At 34.9% G+C, this 21,623-nt stretch overlaps 1 protein-coding gene across 2 annotated transcripts; it reads right to left on the bottom strand.

Moving 5' to 3' along the window:
• Positions 1 to 801: 801 nt before the first annotated feature.
• On the bottom strand, positions 802 to 21,385 carry LOC114541103. Of its 2 annotated transcripts, none has more exons than XM_028561079.1 (15): positions 21,090 to 21,385; positions 15,696 to 15,777; positions 8,598 to 9,014; positions 7,965 to 8,264; positions 7,212 to 7,511; positions 6,465 to 6,733; positions 5,837 to 5,969; positions 5,427 to 5,711; positions 4,958 to 5,248; positions 4,421 to 4,699; positions 4,050 to 4,122; positions 3,598 to 3,853; positions 3,152 to 3,209; positions 1,848 to 2,105; positions 802 to 1,147 (listed from the first exon to the last, which is right to left on the bottom strand). In XM_028561079.1, exons 1-15 carry the CDS (start codon positions 21,225 to 21,227, stop codon positions 909 to 911), a joined length of 3,378 nt encoding a protein of 1,125 aa, XP_028416880.1. In that variant the 5' UTR covers positions 21,228 to 21,385; the 3' UTR covers positions 802 to 908. The 2 variants fall into 2 exon arrangements, with proteins under 2 accessions (XP_028416880.1, XP_028416881.1); XM_028561080.1 differs by having other exon boundaries at positions 4,050 to 4,119.
• Between the last annotated feature and the right edge of the window lie 238 nt (positions 21,386 to 21,623).

The raw sequence follows: 21,623 nt of genomic DNA, 5'->3' as shown, positions 1-21,623 counted from the left end.
AACCATAAACTGTTAACTTATTGCTAATTTACCAACATATTCTTTGCGTTATTGTAGCTTCAAATCACCAAATAACTGCGTTCGTCGCTTTTTGCTGAGAAGTGTCTCCATTGTTGTAATGTTGTTCTCGAAATATGTAACATGAGCCCGCAAAATGTGGTCTTTCACGCGAAACCAATAACACTATGCTCAGAGGGAAATAGTGAGTTTTGTTTTCACAAGAGTCTGAATGGTCGAGGGAAACATTGAGACTCGAGGGAGAACAAAACTCACTATTTCCCAAAGTAGTGTTCATTAGGTGTTTTGTTATATAGGAAGAAAACATACATGTTACCTAACAATTTCATTTAAAAAAACAACTTTACGCTTTATATAGCTACGCCTGCTGTGCACGTGAAACATGCTCAATGCACGTGAAATGTGTATAGCCTTTGTAGTTCCTGTGTAGAGAAAGGTTCTTTTTCGTGCTTTCGTTCTTTGACTGAAATGTTTGCAACTTCCTGTAGGGTGTTGGCGAGAGGTAGTTTTGGACTCGGGTTCGAGTTAAATTTCGAGTTAGATTTCGAGTTTGAAATTTAGAGTGGCTTTTTCGAATACTTTTTCTTATCTTAAGGGCAAATATACGGGATAATATACAATCATAAAATTATTGTGTTAAACGCCACTTCCTTTGCAATGGCTACCTCTTGCAATCGTGTGCAAACTGCGACGTGTCAACGCGCCCATACACAGTCACATATTTATAAATCATGTAATTTGAACGTAAAAATAACAATTTGATAATTTGGAATGTTGTTGTTATATTATATACCACACAAAGAACTTTGCCTCGACTAATTTCTGAACATAAAGGTATTATATTAAATCAATTTGCATTAGAAAAGTGTCGCTATGCGAAAAATCCGGTATTATTTCATGTTATTTCCCGAATCACTTTCCAAAGGTGAATAACCACTTGTGCTAGGAAGTTTTAGCGATTCATAAAATGTATTCGGAGATTCTGAGTCAGGCAGTACGCAGATTTGAGGAGTCTGCTCAACGGGAATCTCTGGATGGAATTCGCTACCACTCGAATTAATCAATTCCAGAACTTCATCGGGTCTTTCATATACAGCGTCGTAACAATCTTTCGATGCAACTTTAGAAGCTATAGGGGAGAAATTGTTAAGAAATTGTCAGCATGCAGTCGTAAAGTCTTCTAAAAGAGCGCATGACGCATTTAACATTTCTTCATTTTTAAGGTCAAATTTGTTGTCTTCATGTGGGATGATTAGTGTCGATTAGATGATTTATAATTAAAAAGACCCATTGCAGTGTTTAAATGTTTCCTTGCCTTGCCAAAAATATTTGTTAAGCGAGCGGTAAAGACTAAAGGTTTATATGGCAGGCAAAAACAATTAACGGGCAAGAACAATTCAGCTTCTTCGCAATAGATATTACTGATTTTAATCTGAAAAAAAAAATTAGTGGCAAAATTAAAATTCGCCGTCCAAATCACTGTTTCACCATGTGCATGGAAAAGGTACATAGGGACCTTATAGGGTATTTAAATTTATCCACACACAACGCAGAGACGGATGATCTGATTGTAAAATTTTCGGTCTAGAAATGCAAAATATCACTTTATCAATTTCTCTTATATCACCATGTTTTTTTTCAGTGCCGATCCATTGTAAGGCATAAAAAATACTACCACATTAATTTGCCATCACATCGGTAGATTTTTTATTCAATAAGGTTGATATAATAATAGGTCAATAGCTAATGAAGTTGATGTTGCCCATAAGCTTGTAATCGTCCCTGTTTTTCTTTTGGAAACAAAATATTCAATTTTTCTATAGACTTACCGGGCGAATCCTCTATTCCACTGGATGGAGTTGATGGCTGGAGTCTGAAGCACATTCGTGTATCGTTTTTGTTTTTGTTGTCGTTGTTGTTATTCTTGTTGTACTTTTTGTTCTGAATTTGTCGATGTCTGTACACGAGTACACCAAGTGAAAGAAGAAGAAACAGACACACGAAAATCACTAGAGGTATTAAAAGATCAATACGAGTATTTTCCTCCGTCGTTTGTTTTGAGTATTGACTTCGTAGTTTACATTCCTCTAGAATAAAATAAAGAATATAACAATGGTCAATTTAGACAATTCAGTTTAGCTACATTGCAGGTTTACACAAGGAATGCGACAGAAATTTGAGAAATACGAATTTAAATAACTAATTAAGAAAATAACTAATTGTATTCTCCGTTTCTACCTCAAACCCAACTCATATCCTGGACTCAGGTTTTAAAGCAATTCATAAGCTTAGTAATAGAATGTACCAAGTTACACATTTTAGGGCACGCATCGTTATAATGAAATCTTTTGGGTAATTGTGTAGGTAGTTTTAGAGCTAAAATAAAAAACAGTTAGCGCAAAGAAATAGGTGAATGGGAATGCAGTTTGACTTAGTCGGCCTAAAATGTAGAATTTAAGACAGAATGGTGCAATGTGTAAGTGAACGTTTAAAGCTTGGGATTTAAGCGTTTAACCTTTCAAATCTTAATTTTCAGTGAGTCATTAATCCAGTTGTGATAAATTTGAATGAATAATTATTTATTATTAGTATAATAAATTTACTGGATGCTGATTGGTCGAGAGAAGTGAAGTTACTGTACTGCACTACAATTAATGCATGATGTTGCCAAAATAACACTAAACAGCCCTGGAGGAACTAAAAATAGCCAGAAAGTAAAACGAAAATGCTGCCAAAAGTAAAAAATAAAGTGTGGCAGGACTGTATGTTTGCAAGAAGCTATTTGAAAAAATAAAAGATCTCGACGGAGCGCTTCATTCGTAGTCAAAGCATCACTCGTATTAATCCGCAATTTCACTTGTATGCATAATAAACCTATAGAAAGAACCGTTCGCAACTGCTAAAAGCAATTAATGTGATTATGCTTCTAATACAGCTCCTGTTTCTTCATTTTACTGTTTTCATAACGATCTTTGTCCTTTAGGAATAGGAATGCTGTTTATGTTAAAATGTATACAAATCATCGCAACTGGGATTTACATGCTTTCGTTACTGCTAAGTTGAAAACTCTTAATTAGTTGAAAGGTACTGTGCGATATTCAGCTGAAGCGAAAGCTTGTATGGTAGTGAATACCTGTAGGTTTTTCCATAGTTTTAACAGCGTAACTCCATTCTGTTGAGTAGTATGACTTCTACAAAAAACGAAAAAAGTCACAATATTATCTTTGTGCAATAAGTGATATAGGGTCTCTGTATCTATCTGTTTCGTATATTCATAGAGGCATTCACATTGTTTTGTACAGCAATGAAAATGGCGGCAAATTTTTGAATTTCGTTATGACATTCCTAAACGTGACATATGGGAAATAGGCGCACCATGGCACCAGGTCCCGGACGTAGTAGCACATGGGTTCTACGAGTGTCTTAGTTCCCAGTAAAATATCCCTGTCAATAAAAGATATAAGTGAGAATACAAGCTGTGTGGCACTATATGGTAAACAAATTTTCCGACTAGTTGAAAACGAAATTATTCTTTGTTATTCTCTGGTGGAATTTTGCACAATTTACCACAACAACTACCTTGCTTTCGAAGAATCGCAAGAATACGATGTAATTTGAATCGGGATTTAGTGGATTGTTGAAGTATTTTTCTGTTTCAGAATTATGCTCCTTGCCATCACCAATGAGGAATGACAAAGGCAGGACATCACGCTTCAAATAGGCAGTGACATAAGGATCCTTCGTGTCTCTCTGGTAAGATTTTATATCATTCGTTTCTATACTCTCGCTTGAAGTTACACTGCTTGCTGCTCTCTGAATGATGACGATCACTTCCCTAAATTAGAAGTTGGACAATTTAGTATCAGGTGCGGTGTAGAGATCACGTGCTATTTTGGTACAGTCCATTTAATCACACAGGATAAATCGATAATCTGCTAAAATCTTTAATTGTACATTATAAGTACACGTAGCTACTTTGAGACCGGGATATAAGTGATCAAACGGAGGAATTAATTAATGAAGTGACTTACTTAATATAATCTGCTGGTTCAGGTATATTTATGCTCAGACTGTAATAGGATGCCGACAATGGATTCACCGCTTCTAAATACAACGAAATTAGATTACGTATCTTTCTACATCCTCTCTGTTTTTTTCCAATGATACAAATTACAATGATTCCGCAATATTGGCGAGATATGTTCCAGATTCTTTCCTCTGCTGAGTATATTTAAATTAATATTAAATATATATGGTATATTTTATTAATATATAAAATTTTGAAATTTATACAAATGATACGCTTGTTTTATCATAAAGAATAAAGACATTCGAGTCAACTAAATTTTCGCGCTCATAATGTGATCAACATAAAGGGCGAGAAAAGTGTGAGTTAAAATACCTCCATTTGTTATTTTGCTGACTTCCAAACTCTTTTCTCCATAACCAGCTTCTGTGCCAGCTGACACCGTCACGAAATACATTGCAGCAGGCTGAAGGTCAATGATGGTTATCGACAATACCTTCGTACTTTTAAGCTCTGAGCATTCTGAAGACGTTTCTTTTGTACGAAAGCAAATTTGATATCCTATCAACTCATTATTCGGTCCATTTGGGGCTTCCCAAGATACTTCCAATGACCTTTTACCACGGGATTTTACAACAACATCCAATGGGGGTCCTGTTAATGAAATAACGGGAAGAGAACGTTTTATGCAGAGATCTGCAGAGCAGATCACAATATTTCAGATGTTAATTGCTTATATATTTGCTATTCTTTTCAACATCCACTACGACCTACGACCCATTTTCATTGTCGCCTATGTTCTTTGAAAAAGGAAAACTTGCATTCCAGATCAATGAACCAAGGAATCGAAATTTACAGATTTCATCAATATTTTTACATTTTTACTGGATAACAGGCATCAAATTCGCTTACCTCCATCTGTAATTTCACTGATTTCCACACTTTTTTTTCCATAACCGACTTTCGTGCCGGCAGAGACAGTCACATAGTACTTTGTGAATGATTCAAGAGTAGTGATAGTATATGAAAATGCTGCAGTCAATGAGCATTCCGGATTTTTATCGTTTTTCATTGTAGAATAGCAAATTTGATAACCCGTGAGTTCACCATTGCGAAAACTTTTTTCAGGAGGTTTCCAGGATACGTTAAGGAAGTCTTTGCCTCGGGAGGTGAAAGCAACTTTCAATGGAGGGCCATCGGGCACTGAAAAGAAAATTGCATATTGAAAATTGTACTACATTTCGTAAATTTAAGAATAAGTTTCGTACTTATATTTGAAAGATTATCAAATACATTTGTACATCGACGGAAATATTTTTGGCGATGTAAAAATATTTTTATGTCTACATTCTCCTACCAGATGCAGCTTCTATCTGCTTACCGGCTTGCTTTGTTTTAAATCTTTCGAAAGCAATTCCACTCGTCTGGAAAGAACTGTCTTGCGCCTGTATTCCAACAATGTAATCAGTGAAGGGCCTCAGTCCTCGTACAATGTAACGAGTTCCATACTGCTCACGAGAGATTCTTTGCATTCGTGTGCCGTTGAGGTAAATGATAAAGTGTGTCAGATAACTGGAGATTCTAGGTCTTGTCACTTTCCATGAAAGTTCAACAGAGAGTGTTGATGTTTTCACGACAATCTTCTCCACAGAAGCTGGTGACTGAACTGTAAGACAAATTCATAATTGTTTTATATTTAATTTCCGCATATTAGGTTATGTTCATGAAAATTTGTTGTTTTACGCGCTACAATATAATAATTATATCAGTGTCAACGAAAAGCCCCGTTACCATCTCCACATAATTCCACTCTGAGGCAAAAATCCGCGGTCGTCTTGATTATTGGTTCGATGCTCACATATCTCGCATTATAAATATCTATGCTCGTAATAGATGCTTGGTAGCCATTCTGGTTTCCATTTACCTGACGATAGACATAAAACATTTATATAGATAGGCTACATAGAAGCTGATAAAAAATTTTATCATTTGGAAAACGGGTACGCCTCCAAATTCAGCTGCCATGTGCCATTTGGATATCACAAGTGGAGCCAGTTTGATTATTTTAGTTGGGCAGATATCTAAACTTTAATGATTTACATAATTCATTTCATTTGTTTTTACGATCCAGTTACCATGCATACAGAACATAAATTTATTATACACACTAGCGCTGATATGAGCTATGTGTAATCTGGTTGGCTCTCTACTATATATATATATATATATATATATATATATATATATATATATATATATATATATAGAAAATTTGGAACCTCTTCTTGCTATTCTAACCATAGTAGAAATTTTGTTATCAGCGAAGATGTAATTTTTTTAGAAATGTGAGGTGTGTATCAGCAATTTTTTCAGAAATGTGTGTATTAGGCAAGCTTCATGCCGTTGGAAGTACTCGTACCTTGATTCCATGACTAGCATTGATCAAAGTTTTATTATGACTGTATTTTAGTGTATATGAACGACCCCACTTGGTTTGATCCTTGTTACCCATAACTACCACCCGTGTTATATGATAATCTTTCTGAAGATCAAGAAGAATATACTTTTCCCCAGATCTCCTAGGACACCAGCCATCTCCGGCAAATCTTATTTCACTGTAATTATCGGAACCAATGCCATTAACATAGCTAGTAATATTTTCTACCACTGAGTTTTGGCACATTTTACCTGGAGAAAAACAAAAAGCTGATAAAAGCTAACAAGCAACACATTATCGTCCATCTTGAATATAGGATTAATTACTCCATTTCAACATTGAAAAATCAATTTGATAATAGGGCTCATGCATAGATTCATAAACGATATATTTCAATTTTCATAATAATTTATTTAGAATTTTTTGAAAATTTAGTTGTCTTTCATTCCATATTTGAATTAAGATATAATACTGTAGACCTTTACGATTATTACGTCAGAATTTTTGACTTCATTTTGCCAACCTAGAACTACCTTGAATGAATTGAATTTCAAATTTACTCTCACGAGCTATGTGCAAAGGTGCAACACATTCCTTTCTAAAACATGCTCCAGGTCGTGGCCTCAACGGAGCCCCTTTTTGTTGTATTTTTTCATTGGACATGACCAAGACATCAATCACTTTCTAATGGTGTGAGCACGGGCGCTTTCCTGTATAGTGTATACTTACATGATGCGTATGGCAAGGCAACATTCGCAGTTGTTGTAGCAGGTTCCAGATGAATACAACAGGTTATCTGATTTGGCTTTTGGTCATGACATAAGAAGTCTCCAGTTGCAATATTTTCTCCAACCCCAACATTTCTGGTGTCTTTTGCACTGTTGTTACTACCTTTAAATCCCAAGTACTGACAAAACGCCTCCTGACTGTGTGCATCCCAGTTTTCATGATCAACTTTCCTCCAACTTGAACCATCCTTTATTTCGATGAATCCCTTGAAGGGTTTTTCTGATAATCTGATATTAGGCCCTAAAAATGGTTAAATTATAGATGAATTTATTTTGGTAAAAGTTTCAGTTTAAACCATCAATCCAATAAGCGTGGTCATAAATCGATCGCCATATATAGCGTTAGCTATAAGGAGGCAAATATATACGGTGCTAATTTTAAGATGCTTATTTACCACAGATTTATGGTCAATATTTACCCACAGAGTTATAGTCAAGATGCTTACTTACCACAGATTTATGGTCACTTTTTGGTATAAAAAATTAATTGTATAGTTAAAACTGTAAAACTTAATTAATAGCTAGAATTTGATCTGATGTATCGTCAGAACCACGATTTATTATAATGATTATAATAAGTTTAATTAATAATCATATATTGATAATGATTACGACGTCACATGCTTGCCAGATTTATGTATGAAAAAATTTCTGTACACATGGATCATACTTTTAATAACTCAAGAATACGCACCTTTTAATCCTTTGTAGGTATCTTGACAAAGAAACTTAATGTAAATTTCTTTTGAAGTATCAGGACAATACTCTGACGTAAACAAACTGCTATCAACAGTTAATTCACAAGATCTGTTGCCACCACACAGAGACTTCACCTTACAATTCGTTAGTATGCTGCATTTTCTGTCAATGTTGGCATTGCCATCAAACACGCCATTCTTATCAAAATTCCCATAATCAGCTTTCTTGATGACCATACGTTGTTTCGGAGAACAATAGACATCTTTCATCTTACTGTTGTATGGTATTACAGACCCTTGAATATAGTGTACGATGTTTGGCTCTCATGTGGAAGAAAGATGTTTGGGTATTTTCCGGGTAAAATTGAATTGAACAACCTCCACCCTATAAATGCGGGCTCTTCATTTTTGAGAGGCTCTGCATGCATATGGTACGAGCTCGTCACGAGCAGTCGAAATTGAGCAGATTTCAAATTGGCACTGCTTAAAATATAGGAAGATAATTTATAAATTACCAGTTAATATAATCTTTGTTAAATCTATATCAACCACTCAAACTATAAAAAATCTGCTGAATTTTATATACTATATATAGATGTCAGATGTCCGGCCAGTTTCATTGTACTTACCAAAAGTAAACTTTTGCTCTGGGGTATCACAATACGTTTTTCTTTCTACATAAAATGACAGGGAGGATGGCTGGGCACACACCTTATCTTTCATATTGTAAAAGTATAAAGATCCGGCATCCGTTTGCTTCAAACGGTGTTCAAGACTGTTTTGAAATCTCAATGCTGCACTGGCTTTCGCTTTAAACACAGCCAAACGATTCCTATATTCTTTATCTGTGCTCGACACAAATGTGCCTCTGGTGTTGATATTTTGTAGCAGATCACTATCGAGGTAGCGGAACTGTGCTTTTCCATTCAAGCAGTCGTCAATCATCACAGTAAGGTATGGCGTACCGTAATTTTTACTATATATGAATCGTCCTGTTGAAATACACTTTCCAGTTCGAGAATTCCTGAGGAAAAAGGTTTCAGCATCTGCAGAAAAAAATTAACAATGTCAATGGATTGTCCCTTGTGAGTTGTGTGCAGCTATGTTCGTTTTACGTCGCTATTATAGTTTAATTGGTATAGGTGAAACTGCGCCTTGATACGAGCTCCATGCATTTTCTTTATTCATTTGGAATTTATTGGCTACCGACTAATCAACTAAAGCAACTATAGTGGAAATATTCTGCGGTCATCGACCATAAGAACAAACAGCTCAACTTGCTTTCTTGGGTTATAAGGCATAATTGCAACTCCCATTTTGCTAGCTGTTTTGGATTTTTTGGCAACCACATGTCTGTTGTCATGTCTTCAATGAAAATCACATATAAATCAAACACTTTACTGTCGTCGAGTGAACGACTCCACTTGTTGCACGATTGTAATCTGTTTAGTGCTATAATTCAAGAAGTGCAGTATGCTTATGAGGGCTTGATTAGTTCTTGAGCACTGAGATTGGAATTTAGCAAAATGATTCTCTTCAACCTTCGACAACATTATTGTCAAGGAAATTGGACGTAAATCTTATTTAAGCTCAGACTTCGCTTTTCATGAGCACGGTAGTCATATTTAAGAAAATTCGATTAATTAAGAGTTAATTATCCCATGGGGACATATACGTGGTCAGCACTTTCTTCTAGTATTCAGTTTGGGACTAGCTTTGTTGAAATTCTACTTATAAGTGGACAATTTCTTAAAGATCTGTTATATGTGTAAGGAATTGCTTTATTGACTTCATGCCAGAACTTCTGAATTACGAAAATTTAATGCTAGAAGGAATCGTTACTCAGCACGGGGGAAGTGTTTCCACGCGCCAGATAGCTAGCACAGCTGCTTTCTAGTTGTTTGATATTTGTATCATAATATCGTCTTAGCGATTATCATAATAGCGATTTACTTTCTAAATCTGTAAAATGTCATAAGGTCTCATTGACTTTTCGAAGGATGGGGATATCTGGTTGCAAGGTCGTTCTTTCTGAATAGAGGCAATCACGATTGATTGGTAATCATTGCAGATAAGCTCCAGAATTTGGCACCACTCAAATTTGGTGTGAGAAGTCTCATTACTAAGAATGTCCGAACGCACATTGGTTTGTGCCAATACGGTTTAATTATCCGAAATTCGAAACGGTGTGTGTTTCTGTGTATGTTATCGTGATAATCTGTAAAGCAGGGATGTTTTCTCTAATAATATGTGTCGTCAAAATCTAATTTTGACCTAATCTGAACATAACAAACGAAGTGGAAGTCAAGTCTGTTCTAGGCATCGGTTCTACATGCACGCTCATAATGTGTTTGTCATAGAAATAAATATTTTGGCCAAATTTCCCATGTCTCGAAATTTTCTCATAAAAAAAACACTAGTTCATATTCATTTAAAGGTCAGAGACATTCAGACAACACAAGGTGTTTCGAAAAATATAAAAAAAATGGAAACAAACCTAGTTTTTTACATACGGACTTGACTTCCACTTTAAGGAATAGATTGGTATGGCATTTAAAGAATCTTTCAGGGAAAAGAAATCTGGTCAATTTAAACGTCGTAAAATGACAGATACAATTAAACAAACATGCAGTGTCACTGAGATAAGAGTAAAAATCTTGTTATACACTTCTGGACTGAATACCAAATTCATCTTATATTTCTTAAGCTGATTGATTTTATAATCGCTTGAATTAAATAAAGGTTTTTGAATACCTATATACTATTAACAACAGTCCGGCGACATGCACGTAAAGCATTTTCTCAAGAATAATTTTTCAAAGAATTTTTTCAATTATCATTGGTAACATAAAGAACAGTCTACGCTTTCAAATTCTTTTTTATGTTGGGAATGATAACCGGGTTAGTTATACACACGCGCTATTTTCTACTAGTCTACATGCATGTGCATTGCGTTGGAGCCATATAGATTGAAAATATAACTAAAATTGCATGAATAGAGTGCGATTATTTCTTTAATTAAATTATGTTTCTATATAGCAGGAATTGAATCAAGTTAAGTATAAGTGGTAGTGTCACTTTGTTTTAATCCTAATTTTAATAAAATTCAGAGGCACATGATAAACCAAATTCATTTTCATTGTTATAAGGTAACTAATATAAACAATCCAGCATGACGATCGATTACCGAGCATTACCACTCATGCATCTTACTATAGGTGAATTTATTTCTCGTTCTATTTGGCGGGTTAAGCTGCGACAATGCAACACCACAGAAATTGGTGTTTATGAAGTTTCAACCCGAAAATCTGATCACTGGTTCACAATTATACATTTATGTATCACTATCAAAGAGAGAACTATTGAATAACTTTCGGAATACGCATTCTGCAATCTTTTGACAGCATGCACATCATATATATACACATCTGACAGCTGTGAAATGGCCATTTTGAATCTTTTATTTGAAAGACATATTTTGTTGAGTAGTTTATAAATCATTTTCAGTCTCACCATGTTTGAAGCCTGAGTATTGACGGCTATAAGTTTTACCAATTTCCGCAGTGTCCGACCATGCAGATATATTTTATAATAAAATATATCTGCATGGTCGGACACCGCAGAGATTGGTAAGACTTTTATATCTCTATTTCAAGTTTATATTATTTCTTCCGCTTTTCTATATTTATCTTATTTCGTGACATTCCATACATTTCCTAGTCCCGTCTTCACTTTTTAATCAATTTTTTTTATAATCTTAGAATCCAGAAAAAATTCTAGCCTTTGAATTGGAGCATAAAGAATCGTTGATACAGGCTTCTTTGCCTGTAAAGGGTGGTATTAACGTGTGACTTGTGTACGGCCCTTTTCGACGCTGCTAGTTCTATATTCTCATACTTTTAACAATTATAATTAAGCGCCGGCATATTTGAACAAAATTTTATTGGAAATCTACACTCGACCTAGTCTTTTAAATAATTCCTGAAATTTGAATATTATTTTGCTGTATAAAATATCATTCTCTGTATAAAAGAGATCCACAGGAATGTCAGTCCAACTGTAGGTTTTAGTGACATTCTTTTAGGCTTTTGAAATACCTGCTGAGGTCATGACATCATAATGTCAATGAGCTTATATAAGCAAACCTCTTGACACACGTGATAAAAAATGTGCGGAAACGGCGTAGATATGCATGTGTAGATATGTGTAACCTCTGCTTTCCAAAACCTGTGCCTTTGTGTATTGGCATCATTTAATAATACGGTCGAATTATGTACGTTCGCATTCTTGACTAGTATTCAAATTTAGGAATTTTCGACAGAAAATGTTTATCAAAGCGATGCTTTAATTAATTGAAATAGCAATGTAATTGCTTTACGTGAGTACGTAACTTTAAATAATTTACATAACTTCAATGAGAAATATTTTGTGCGAATTTCGTTAATAATTATTTACTGGTGCAGTTCCCTTTCTTCACCTCGTACACCATTTCGGCCTTTTAGTGATGGCTGTCATCACTTGTTGGTCATGTCGATAATGGTTAAGTTTGCACAACTCGCTATAGATATCTCCGCCAGTCTGTCTCCGCGATCGCGACCGCCCAAAACAGGCTTATATTTTTTAGTTATGCGAGTCACGCAAAGCCGAATTTGTTCTGCGCATAAGGGTTGCTTTATCCAAGATTTTAGACGAAGTGTAGATTGAGTTTGTCTTATTGCAATAGGTCTTTAAAACCCAGACGATACAAACCATATGCTGTTGTTTGGACGACTACGGCGCGGCATTGAAGATAATAATGGCTCATTTGAATACCTTTACGTCACCTCGCGTTTCATTTTAACACTGGTAAGGCAGCAAGTTCGTGTAAACAGCCTCTTAGAAATAAGTATACAACTATACATGCATATAGATGTATATCACATTTCTTTAATCTGGAGTAACGCGTACGCATGCAATCGGATATGCAAATCGGATTACTTTCTTCGAGGGAGGCATGTTTTTTTCTACTACTCTGGGGGCATTCGCACTTCCTCGCCTATACCGCTCCGTACACCAGGTGCGCACTAGACCTAGCTGCTAAATGACTATCTTTCGTACAGCTATACAGGGTAATAGTGTGGCATAATAAACCACAGGTTCATACTTATAAACAGTGTATTAAAGAATGTCAGAATGTCTACAAATTAAGGAAATATTTCAGGTTTACGTTTCATAGTTGTATGTCCCCCAAAGCTATATATGGTGCGCGCTGCATGTTATTATCAAAGTTAACTTGGTAACTTTGCAAACGTTTCTGAATACTTTGGATTCGATTATTCAGGGACATTGTCGGTTTGTTTGTCTAATTTTAGTCAAGACGCCCATGCATCAACACCCATGCATGCATGCTTGGTTAATTTACGTTTCTAAACTAAAGATTTAAGCTATAGGTGTAAAGCGCTTACTGATTATATATATAATATCAAAATGATGGAAAATCGAGTGATATTTATAGCCCATTTATACGACGCAAAATGTTTTGTACGGTACCGAGAAAATGGCACGGGCGATGATTTAAAACAGTTTCTTATTATTATTAGGAAACACAACGTATTCCACAATACACATTAGTCGCTATTGATTCTCTTTCGGTTTAAATCTGCCTTTAAATAACTAACATTCACACCAATATGACCGCCTGAAGTCTCATCTACTTTTCAAAGCGTTTTAAAACATGCTCGAAGAGATGTGGGAAACTTCAGCGACATAAGCAAAGATATGATATGCACGTAATTTAGGTATAACCTATGGTATAACTAAAGGTTTGTTCACACTTTTGTGATCAAATGATCCAATTTGGTTGGATCCAAATTAACTTCTGACGTATGAAACATAGTCGATTATTGATAAAGCAGTAATGCATTGGCTTCGGTGGACTGATTTGCTGCTCGTATACATTACAAGGCATTTATGAAGACAACAGACTATAAAACATCCATCAGAGGTGAATTGGATCCAAAAAAACCTTCGCTTTCATTGTAGATATTCTGACTTCAAAATTAAGAAGACGAGTAATCTATAGTAGTTTTCAGATGAGTGCTTAAAAGTAGATAAATTTCGCTCTACTTTCTATCAACCATGAAAGACCCTCTGATATTTATCCTCAACGAATACTTTGTGGGTCTATTTTTCTCGTCTTTAGAAGGATAATATGTTACACATTGTGAATTTGTTAGGATGACAACTAGTCATCCGTCAAGTCATCCATCAGTCAGATAATTTTACAAGTTTGTAATTCTATCCGGTAACGCGTAAAACTGTCAACCGTATGCAGGTCCGCAGACCCATATAGTAAGTCATCATATTCTAGTGGTCATGACGTTCCAGCACCGTCTTCCTGTGCTTCAAATTGGTACATTTTGATCTTCGATATGTTCCAAGTCAACGATTTTTCTGTGTTTCGTCAAATTTCACAAATGGACTATTTTATAAAATCGTATCTAACAATAAGGTCGCCGTAAGTGTTTATTTAGGCATTATCATTTATCTCGGGAGTTAACACTGGGACGAGATTGAAGTGATAACGAATGACAGTTTAAAATTGAAAAAATGTCTGCTTGGTCAAAAATTTTTCTTCGCCTCAAACTTCATTGATATGATTTTAAACTAAGCTTTAATTAACGGTGTTAATAGGACCCTTAATTTACATGCGTGAAAATTAGCTACAGGCTAAATGTGTGGCGATTTATTTAGTCCGACACATTTTCACTTGAAATAAATGGCTGTTTATATTGTCTCTTGTTACTGACTAGTCCTTTTACTCCTTTAAAAATTAAAGTGCTATTAACTATTACTATAAGTATAATACTAAATAGATAATAATAATAAAAACTAATTATAAATGCTATACTATAATTAACTAAAAGTAGCTATACCATTTGTTAACAATTTATACCATGCATACACACTTTATTTTAACGTTTTTGCTTAATGCTTTGCATGCATGGTTATTCTTGCATGGGAGTGGTTTCATTTATAGGATTAATTCAACTACTGATTCATATTCGGCGACGCGAGCAATGGAACAATTCAGTAAACATTTTGTCTGTCTGCAATGTGCTGTAGCGACCATGACTCCGCTTCTCACCGTATAGGTGATAGTTATTAAAGCCGCGCAGAGACACTTATAACATTTTTTGTCAAATACCATGTGGTCGAAGTTTGCGGACAAGCAATAATCATCGAATTAGAGTTCGTCTGAAGTATTGCTATATCCGACTTCGATAGATGTAATTATAATGTAGGGTATATAGTTATATATACACTGTATTCTATGCTACCGGCTATAGGACGCCGGCCATGCATTCTCAAATGCTGTCTCTCAAATATTTCAAATATAGACAAAGTCGAAATAAGACGGATTTCGAGTTTGATATGCATGGAAGAGTGAAAAATTGAGCAGGCAAAAAATTGAATCTCAGGTTTCAAGATGATTAATTCCGCTGTAAGCGATACATTTGTTGTTTTGCTTGCTAATATAACTTATATATGTAACTACGCGCTGTACAAAATTGTGTATATTTTAGGAAAGTATTAGTAAACTGTTTAAGCTCTTTGTTATACTATAATTGCTATGTCGCTTTATGATTTTTATCATAAAAGCATCTGCATCACTACATGAGTACATGTTGAGCATTAGAAGTGTACTCATGCACGTATTGAATTAAAATGAAACAATATTGTCTTACCTTTAAACAGCATTTGCACAGTACAATACACCAGTAATATTATCCAACTGTGATTAGTCTTTAACATTGTTCCACAGATCACCTGAAATATATGTGAACACGTGAAGCCCAGCACTAGTTCAGTATTACATCTCACGTCAATATATACTAAGGTGCAACCTGAGACAACTACAAACAGACCGCAATCATGTTAAAAAATGTGTTGAGAAATTTTACAAATTAAAGAGTTGTTTTATCAGATTATTAACTAATTCTAAGAAAAATGACCTCATGCACCAAGTCTTTTTTCACTCAGAGCAACTTGGTTTGCAATATGGCATGAACAGATTTATATATTTTTCAAAATTAAAGAAATATTAATTAAAGAAATTAAAGAATACTAAGTTAGTTACTAAAAAATAATTTGAAGTAATTTGTTTTTTAAATCTCATAAAGATCAATTTGACAACGTCAAAAACGACACGCTTTTAATATACAATAACACAGCGACCAACAAAAATCGAAATTTTATGCATCAAAACATATTAATTTATTACCGTTCAGTTTCATTGTAATTTTGTTCAATTGAAGTTATAGACATTCTTTCCGAAAGATATGATAATGTGCCCAATGTAAAAATGTCTTGAATCTCATGTTTTGAATCTCACTCCTGCATGTTATCGCTAAACAGAAATGTTTCTTTAACTTGATCATCCCCCAAGCAGATGCATGCTACCGGTAAACTTTGTTATAAATAAAAATAATTATTTTCTACCTGTTCGGTAAAAATAAAAATAGAGCTTTCTGAATGGCTATAAGGTTGTCTCGTTTTTCAATAAACGATTTGTGCATTTGAGCCAGTAGTGTTTGAGTAACAGCTAACTGGGCAAACTTCATTGATAATTTTTCAGATTGTACTTTTAGTTCTACATGCACCAAACTAATGGCCAAGCTAAAGATCGCGTAATTGCAAATCTCCACTATAGTTACAAATGCAAAAGACTCCTCCTAGTTTTCCCACAGCTTCGCTAAAGGTTGTCATTCGCTATCGAATATTTTCTTAGACATTTGGAGGTTTTTCAAATAGAGGCTATATCGTCTTTCTACATGTCATGTCATTGTTTCCTTCTAAAGCAAAGGTCAAAACATCACTCTTCAAATACATAAATCAAAGACCGACTCACGGATGAATTCAAATTAAGAGTGGTAATTGTGCAAAGTACATATAAGAGGAAGGTTGAAAAGCCACTTGCATGCACGAACAAGCACACGTGCCATTAATTTGTTTGTTATGTTTGACTCTCTAGCTTGACAGCACCATGCATTAATATTAATTGCTTGCCTGAAGGCAACTATGGTACTCCGCTGTATATAAGTTATAACTTTAGTACTTTTGTTTGTTTGCCTGAGATTCGGGCAAAATGAGTAATTTTTTTGCTGGTCACTTTTCACTTTTCTGATGTACAATGCCGCGCATTGTATTGAGTAGGGAATTTTTTTAAAATAAGCTTAGTTACCCCCCACATTTCTACCTGCAAAATATCACCGTCTGCAAATTTGCCCGAAGTCCCGATCTTTCACGAGGTAACCGGGAGCTTATTAACACAATCGAATTGCGCATGCTATTTTATATTTACATGATTCTAGTTTTTAAGCTATGTCCTTAATATAATGGTTATTCTGCGAAATCGAGTCGCATATGCGCTGGTATAGCCGACGAGGCGCGTAGCGCTGAGCTGAGCTTTAAGTATTAGTCATATATACGACGGAGTGAGCAGAATAACTGTTTTATCATATATATACACAAGTGCTGGATAAAAACATCTTTCAAATTTATTCGTAATTTGAACAATAGTGACTACACTTTTTTAAAAAATTGAATAATTAAATCTCGTATCATGTTTTTCTGTTTTTCGAATGTTATACTGTTAAACCGTATATATTGTGTAAACCTATATAGTTTTTAACTATATACTGTTGAATACTTTTGTTTCAAAGTTTGTCGCCCTCTCGGTGAACTTATACTTTTATCAAGGAAAACTTGAATCTCATTGTGGCCTAACTCCCCAAATCTTGCCTCCATTTTGTTTGCGTTTCTCTACTAGACAGACATGAGCTAATATCTGTGTAGTAGAGTCTGTAAAGAGAGCCAATCGGATTGCATATAGCTCATATCCAGCGCTTGCAGTGTATATAATAAAAATAAATACCTATACATGTTTATATGCTGTTATAAGCAGCTAAATTAAAGATAATATACCAATTGGGTTGAAGTGAGTAAAACGTGTCTAGAAATGTGTTCTATAGGTTAATCAGATAATAATTAAGACGATAATAACTATAGACATGGAAAATGTCATTCACCTCATTAAAGTCGATGATAGAGATTTCGGAAACCTTATCGGTTGAAACAAATTTCCTTTGCACGCACTTCCTGTAGATAAAATTTTTGTCATTCTTTACACAGAAAGAAATCTTTAAAGAAATTTTTACTCGCATGTATCGACCTATTACACTTATATTCCAAGGTTTAAATTGTATACTGTTTTACCTGCAAACAGACTATAGCTCTTAGCGCTAGTCGCGTCCTTTGCAATGGGATTCCAACTCGCCTAGTGTGTGCACTCGAACTATACTGACCTCCAATAATTAACGCAGTTGCGCCTGCGAAAGCACTGAACATAATGTTTGTTTGTGCAAATGAGGTTGAACATGATATAAAGAACTATAAAGCCTCATGTTTCAAATATCAAATGAAAACCGAATTCAATTATTAATATCGAAAACTATATTAATGGCTAATTGCATTGGTTATCCAGTTAACAAATCGTCATAAACGAGCATCAACGCCCAGGATTGCAAATTTGAAATTGAAGTTTTCCGGCAACGGGCAATATGATGCCATAAAGTGAATATAATCAGTTATAATGTGACTATGTGAATTTATAATGTAAACGTGCGATTGGCTCACTGAGGCTGAATCTAAAATTCAGGTTTGTATCAGCATAACCACAGATGGCATAACGGCCATTTTAAAACTTGGAAATTATCTTTTAAAACTTGGAAATTATCTTTTTGATCTCGGATCATCTTGAAAATATACAGATTACAGAAAATTCACTTGTAAAAATGATTAAAAAGATATTTAGAAAATGCCTTGCGACAGAAAAACGGCTGCGATTCAAACTCTGAGTTTTGAATAGGTAAATGGATATAGTATTTCAAGTATAAATTTTGTGAATTTGATCAATAAATGTATAACAACTCTTTTCAAGTTATTCATCCGCAGTTTCGTTCAAATTAATTTGAATTGGTAAAAGTTATTTATATTGAAAAATTATTTTTATTATATTCATTTTGAAGTCTTACATGAATGCATTTATGAAGAAGAAGCGTATTGTCGCAATCTAAACAATTCGATATCAATCTCAATCAAATCCAATTTACTGTTAATTCTCATTTCAGAGCTTTTGCCGAATATATACTTCCGAATTTTCCCTTTTACGTATAATGAATAATTCACACTTTGATCTGTGTTTCTATTATTATATGCAGACCTAACCCCTATATAAGGTTGAATCGCCGGAACAAGTTTTTGTTCTTTTAACCATGCATAATTTCAACCATGCAGTCTATGGCGTTGATATGATATTGATCCCGCTGAAATCACTCTGCTAAGAACAAATAAAAAAGTTATTCCAAATTGAATATAATGAATATATAAATACCACCTCTCGTGAAAATTGCATCGTTGAGAATTGTAGTATGATGTAAAAAGCTGCTTTTGCAATTGGTACGAATTGCGTGCTTTATACGCGCTGCTAGGAAAAGCGCTATTAATTTCATGCCTGTCCTGGTTGTCATAAATTGCAGCCTACGCTGAACTTTCTCCACTCTTTTTTAAGTGTTATTCTCACAAACCCTTTGCAGTTTCTGTCAGTATCAGTCTTACCTTAATATTTTGATTTTATAAACAGTTTTTCAGGGATAGTTGCATTTCACAGCAATTTTAAATAACATGCAGGCGTTAGTTGTAAATCTGTTTTCCCTTCGCCATACATATAGTCATAGAGTTTCCCCTCAATTAACATAGCTACATAGAGTTTCCCCTTCACAGCTTTACCATACACAGAATCCCATGGGTAACATACATGGAGAAGAGGTCGTAAATGCTGCCAGAAAGACCAATGTAATTGCATGCTCTATAACCCACGACCTACAAGATCTATTGTCAAATTCGCATCGAACAACTTACCAAATTTGGACAAATTTTCCTTGTTAGATGGTTGGCAAGAAACCACCGACGATAATTTTTCGAAAAAGTAATAACTTCGTGGAAATGACCACGATATCCACTCCAAATAGTGTTATACTACACTAATTATTGGGTTTAAAATAACACCCTCTGATACAAGTTAAGATTGGTAGAGTTTAGTAGCCCTTTGAACTCTGGTATTAGTTGCTGGTTTAGAATGTTCATCTTTAGCTGCAATTTGTATCCATTCAATGTAGAGCCAACCTGGGTGTTCAACCCAGTAAATATTGTATATTCTAATATAGTTTGCGAATTAAGTATCTATACTCTGTATATGTCAAAAATTAAAAAACCTTTCTGTATAGACATTGAAGAGCCATGTTTAATTTTGGATTTCCGTTTCTTTGTATTCTATAACTCAACTTCTGCTAAACGTCTCTTTGTGTTGTAAATCGTCCTGGGCTAATTGCCGCCTACCATTGTTTCTGCGACTTTATAAATGTTAATGTCATGTTTGTTTTCAAAAGCCACACATCCGGACTGGATGCATGCATGAGCAGAAATATACAAGAAAATTGTTCTTTCGAAATCCCTTCAACCCCAACTATGTATTAAAATTTTATTCTCTTGTACACCGATTGCAATCGATTACGTAGTCTTCGCAACGTGTAAAAGCGCATTCACCCGTTTTCGCAGAATTTCAATATTACTGTATTCTTTACTTGTTTAACTATTCACCTAACATTGCGTCCAGATTCGCTCGTCATGACGACATCTTCGTTTACCGTTTGGAGCATTTGTGTTACAACATCTTCATTTGCCGTTTAGAGCATTTGCACGTTTGAGCAAAAGTGTTAACAATACTTATTTAGATCTCGGGCAATAAAAATCTTCACTGTCTTTTATTACTTAAAAAATTTGACCTGTTCCGATAGCAATCCGGTACCTTGTCAACGTGGCCTAGGTCCCAATTAAATGCTTACCTCGTGTAAAATGCCCAGACTGCTATAATAGGGTTCTCAGTTGCTATCAATTTCTTTATTCAACATCATTTTGCTTTGAAATCGTGATAGCTCCGAATATTTAATTACACATGCGGTCAAGTGTTAGTTATCATATCAACTAAATATTTATTCTAAATTCAAAACAAAATCACATACCTTGAGACGTTTATATGAATTGTGAAAAGTCTTATTTCGTGAATCCCGTCGTAGGTAGTGAATTCCATAATGTTGCATAGTGCATAACATAAAATTGCAACTGAATACCGAATGAAATAGCTCTCGACAGTCGAGCATTCTGACAGATGTCTGACAAGTGTGTCATATTAAGAGTAGCACTTGGATATGGGTGCATGTATGTCCTATTACTTCTTTTCTTTCGGCTTAACGGCAAAGTTCGATTCTACCAAAGATTTAATGTTATCAGTGGCGTATAGCCAGCCTCGCGAATTAGTCCCGCTATGCAAGCTTTAGTCTTATATAATGACTCGTTCCTTCGGAAAGACTTTAATGTTTATGAACAGCAGAACATTAGCATAGCGGAACTTAATCGTCTGGCTAGCTACAGTACTTTACTGTATGTAATTGGCTGCCAATACTAAAGGCCGACACACACCGGCCTTTGTGACTAGTCTGGTACCGATATCTCTCAAAACGTTCTTTCAGAATTCAATGTATTTGCTTTTGAAAATG

This window comes from Dendronephthya gigantea, unplaced genomic scaffold (assembly GCF_004324835.1).
Source record: "Dendronephthya gigantea isolate DGI-Jeju-01 unplaced genomic scaffold, DenGig_1.0 000266F, whole genome shotgun sequence".
Classification (NCBI taxonomy): Eukaryota; Metazoa; Cnidaria; class Anthozoa; order Malacalcyonacea; family Nephtheidae; genus Dendronephthya; species Dendronephthya gigantea.
The sequence above is the reverse complement of the archived record's forward strand: the minus strand, read 5'-3'. Positions and strand labels throughout refer to the sequence as shown.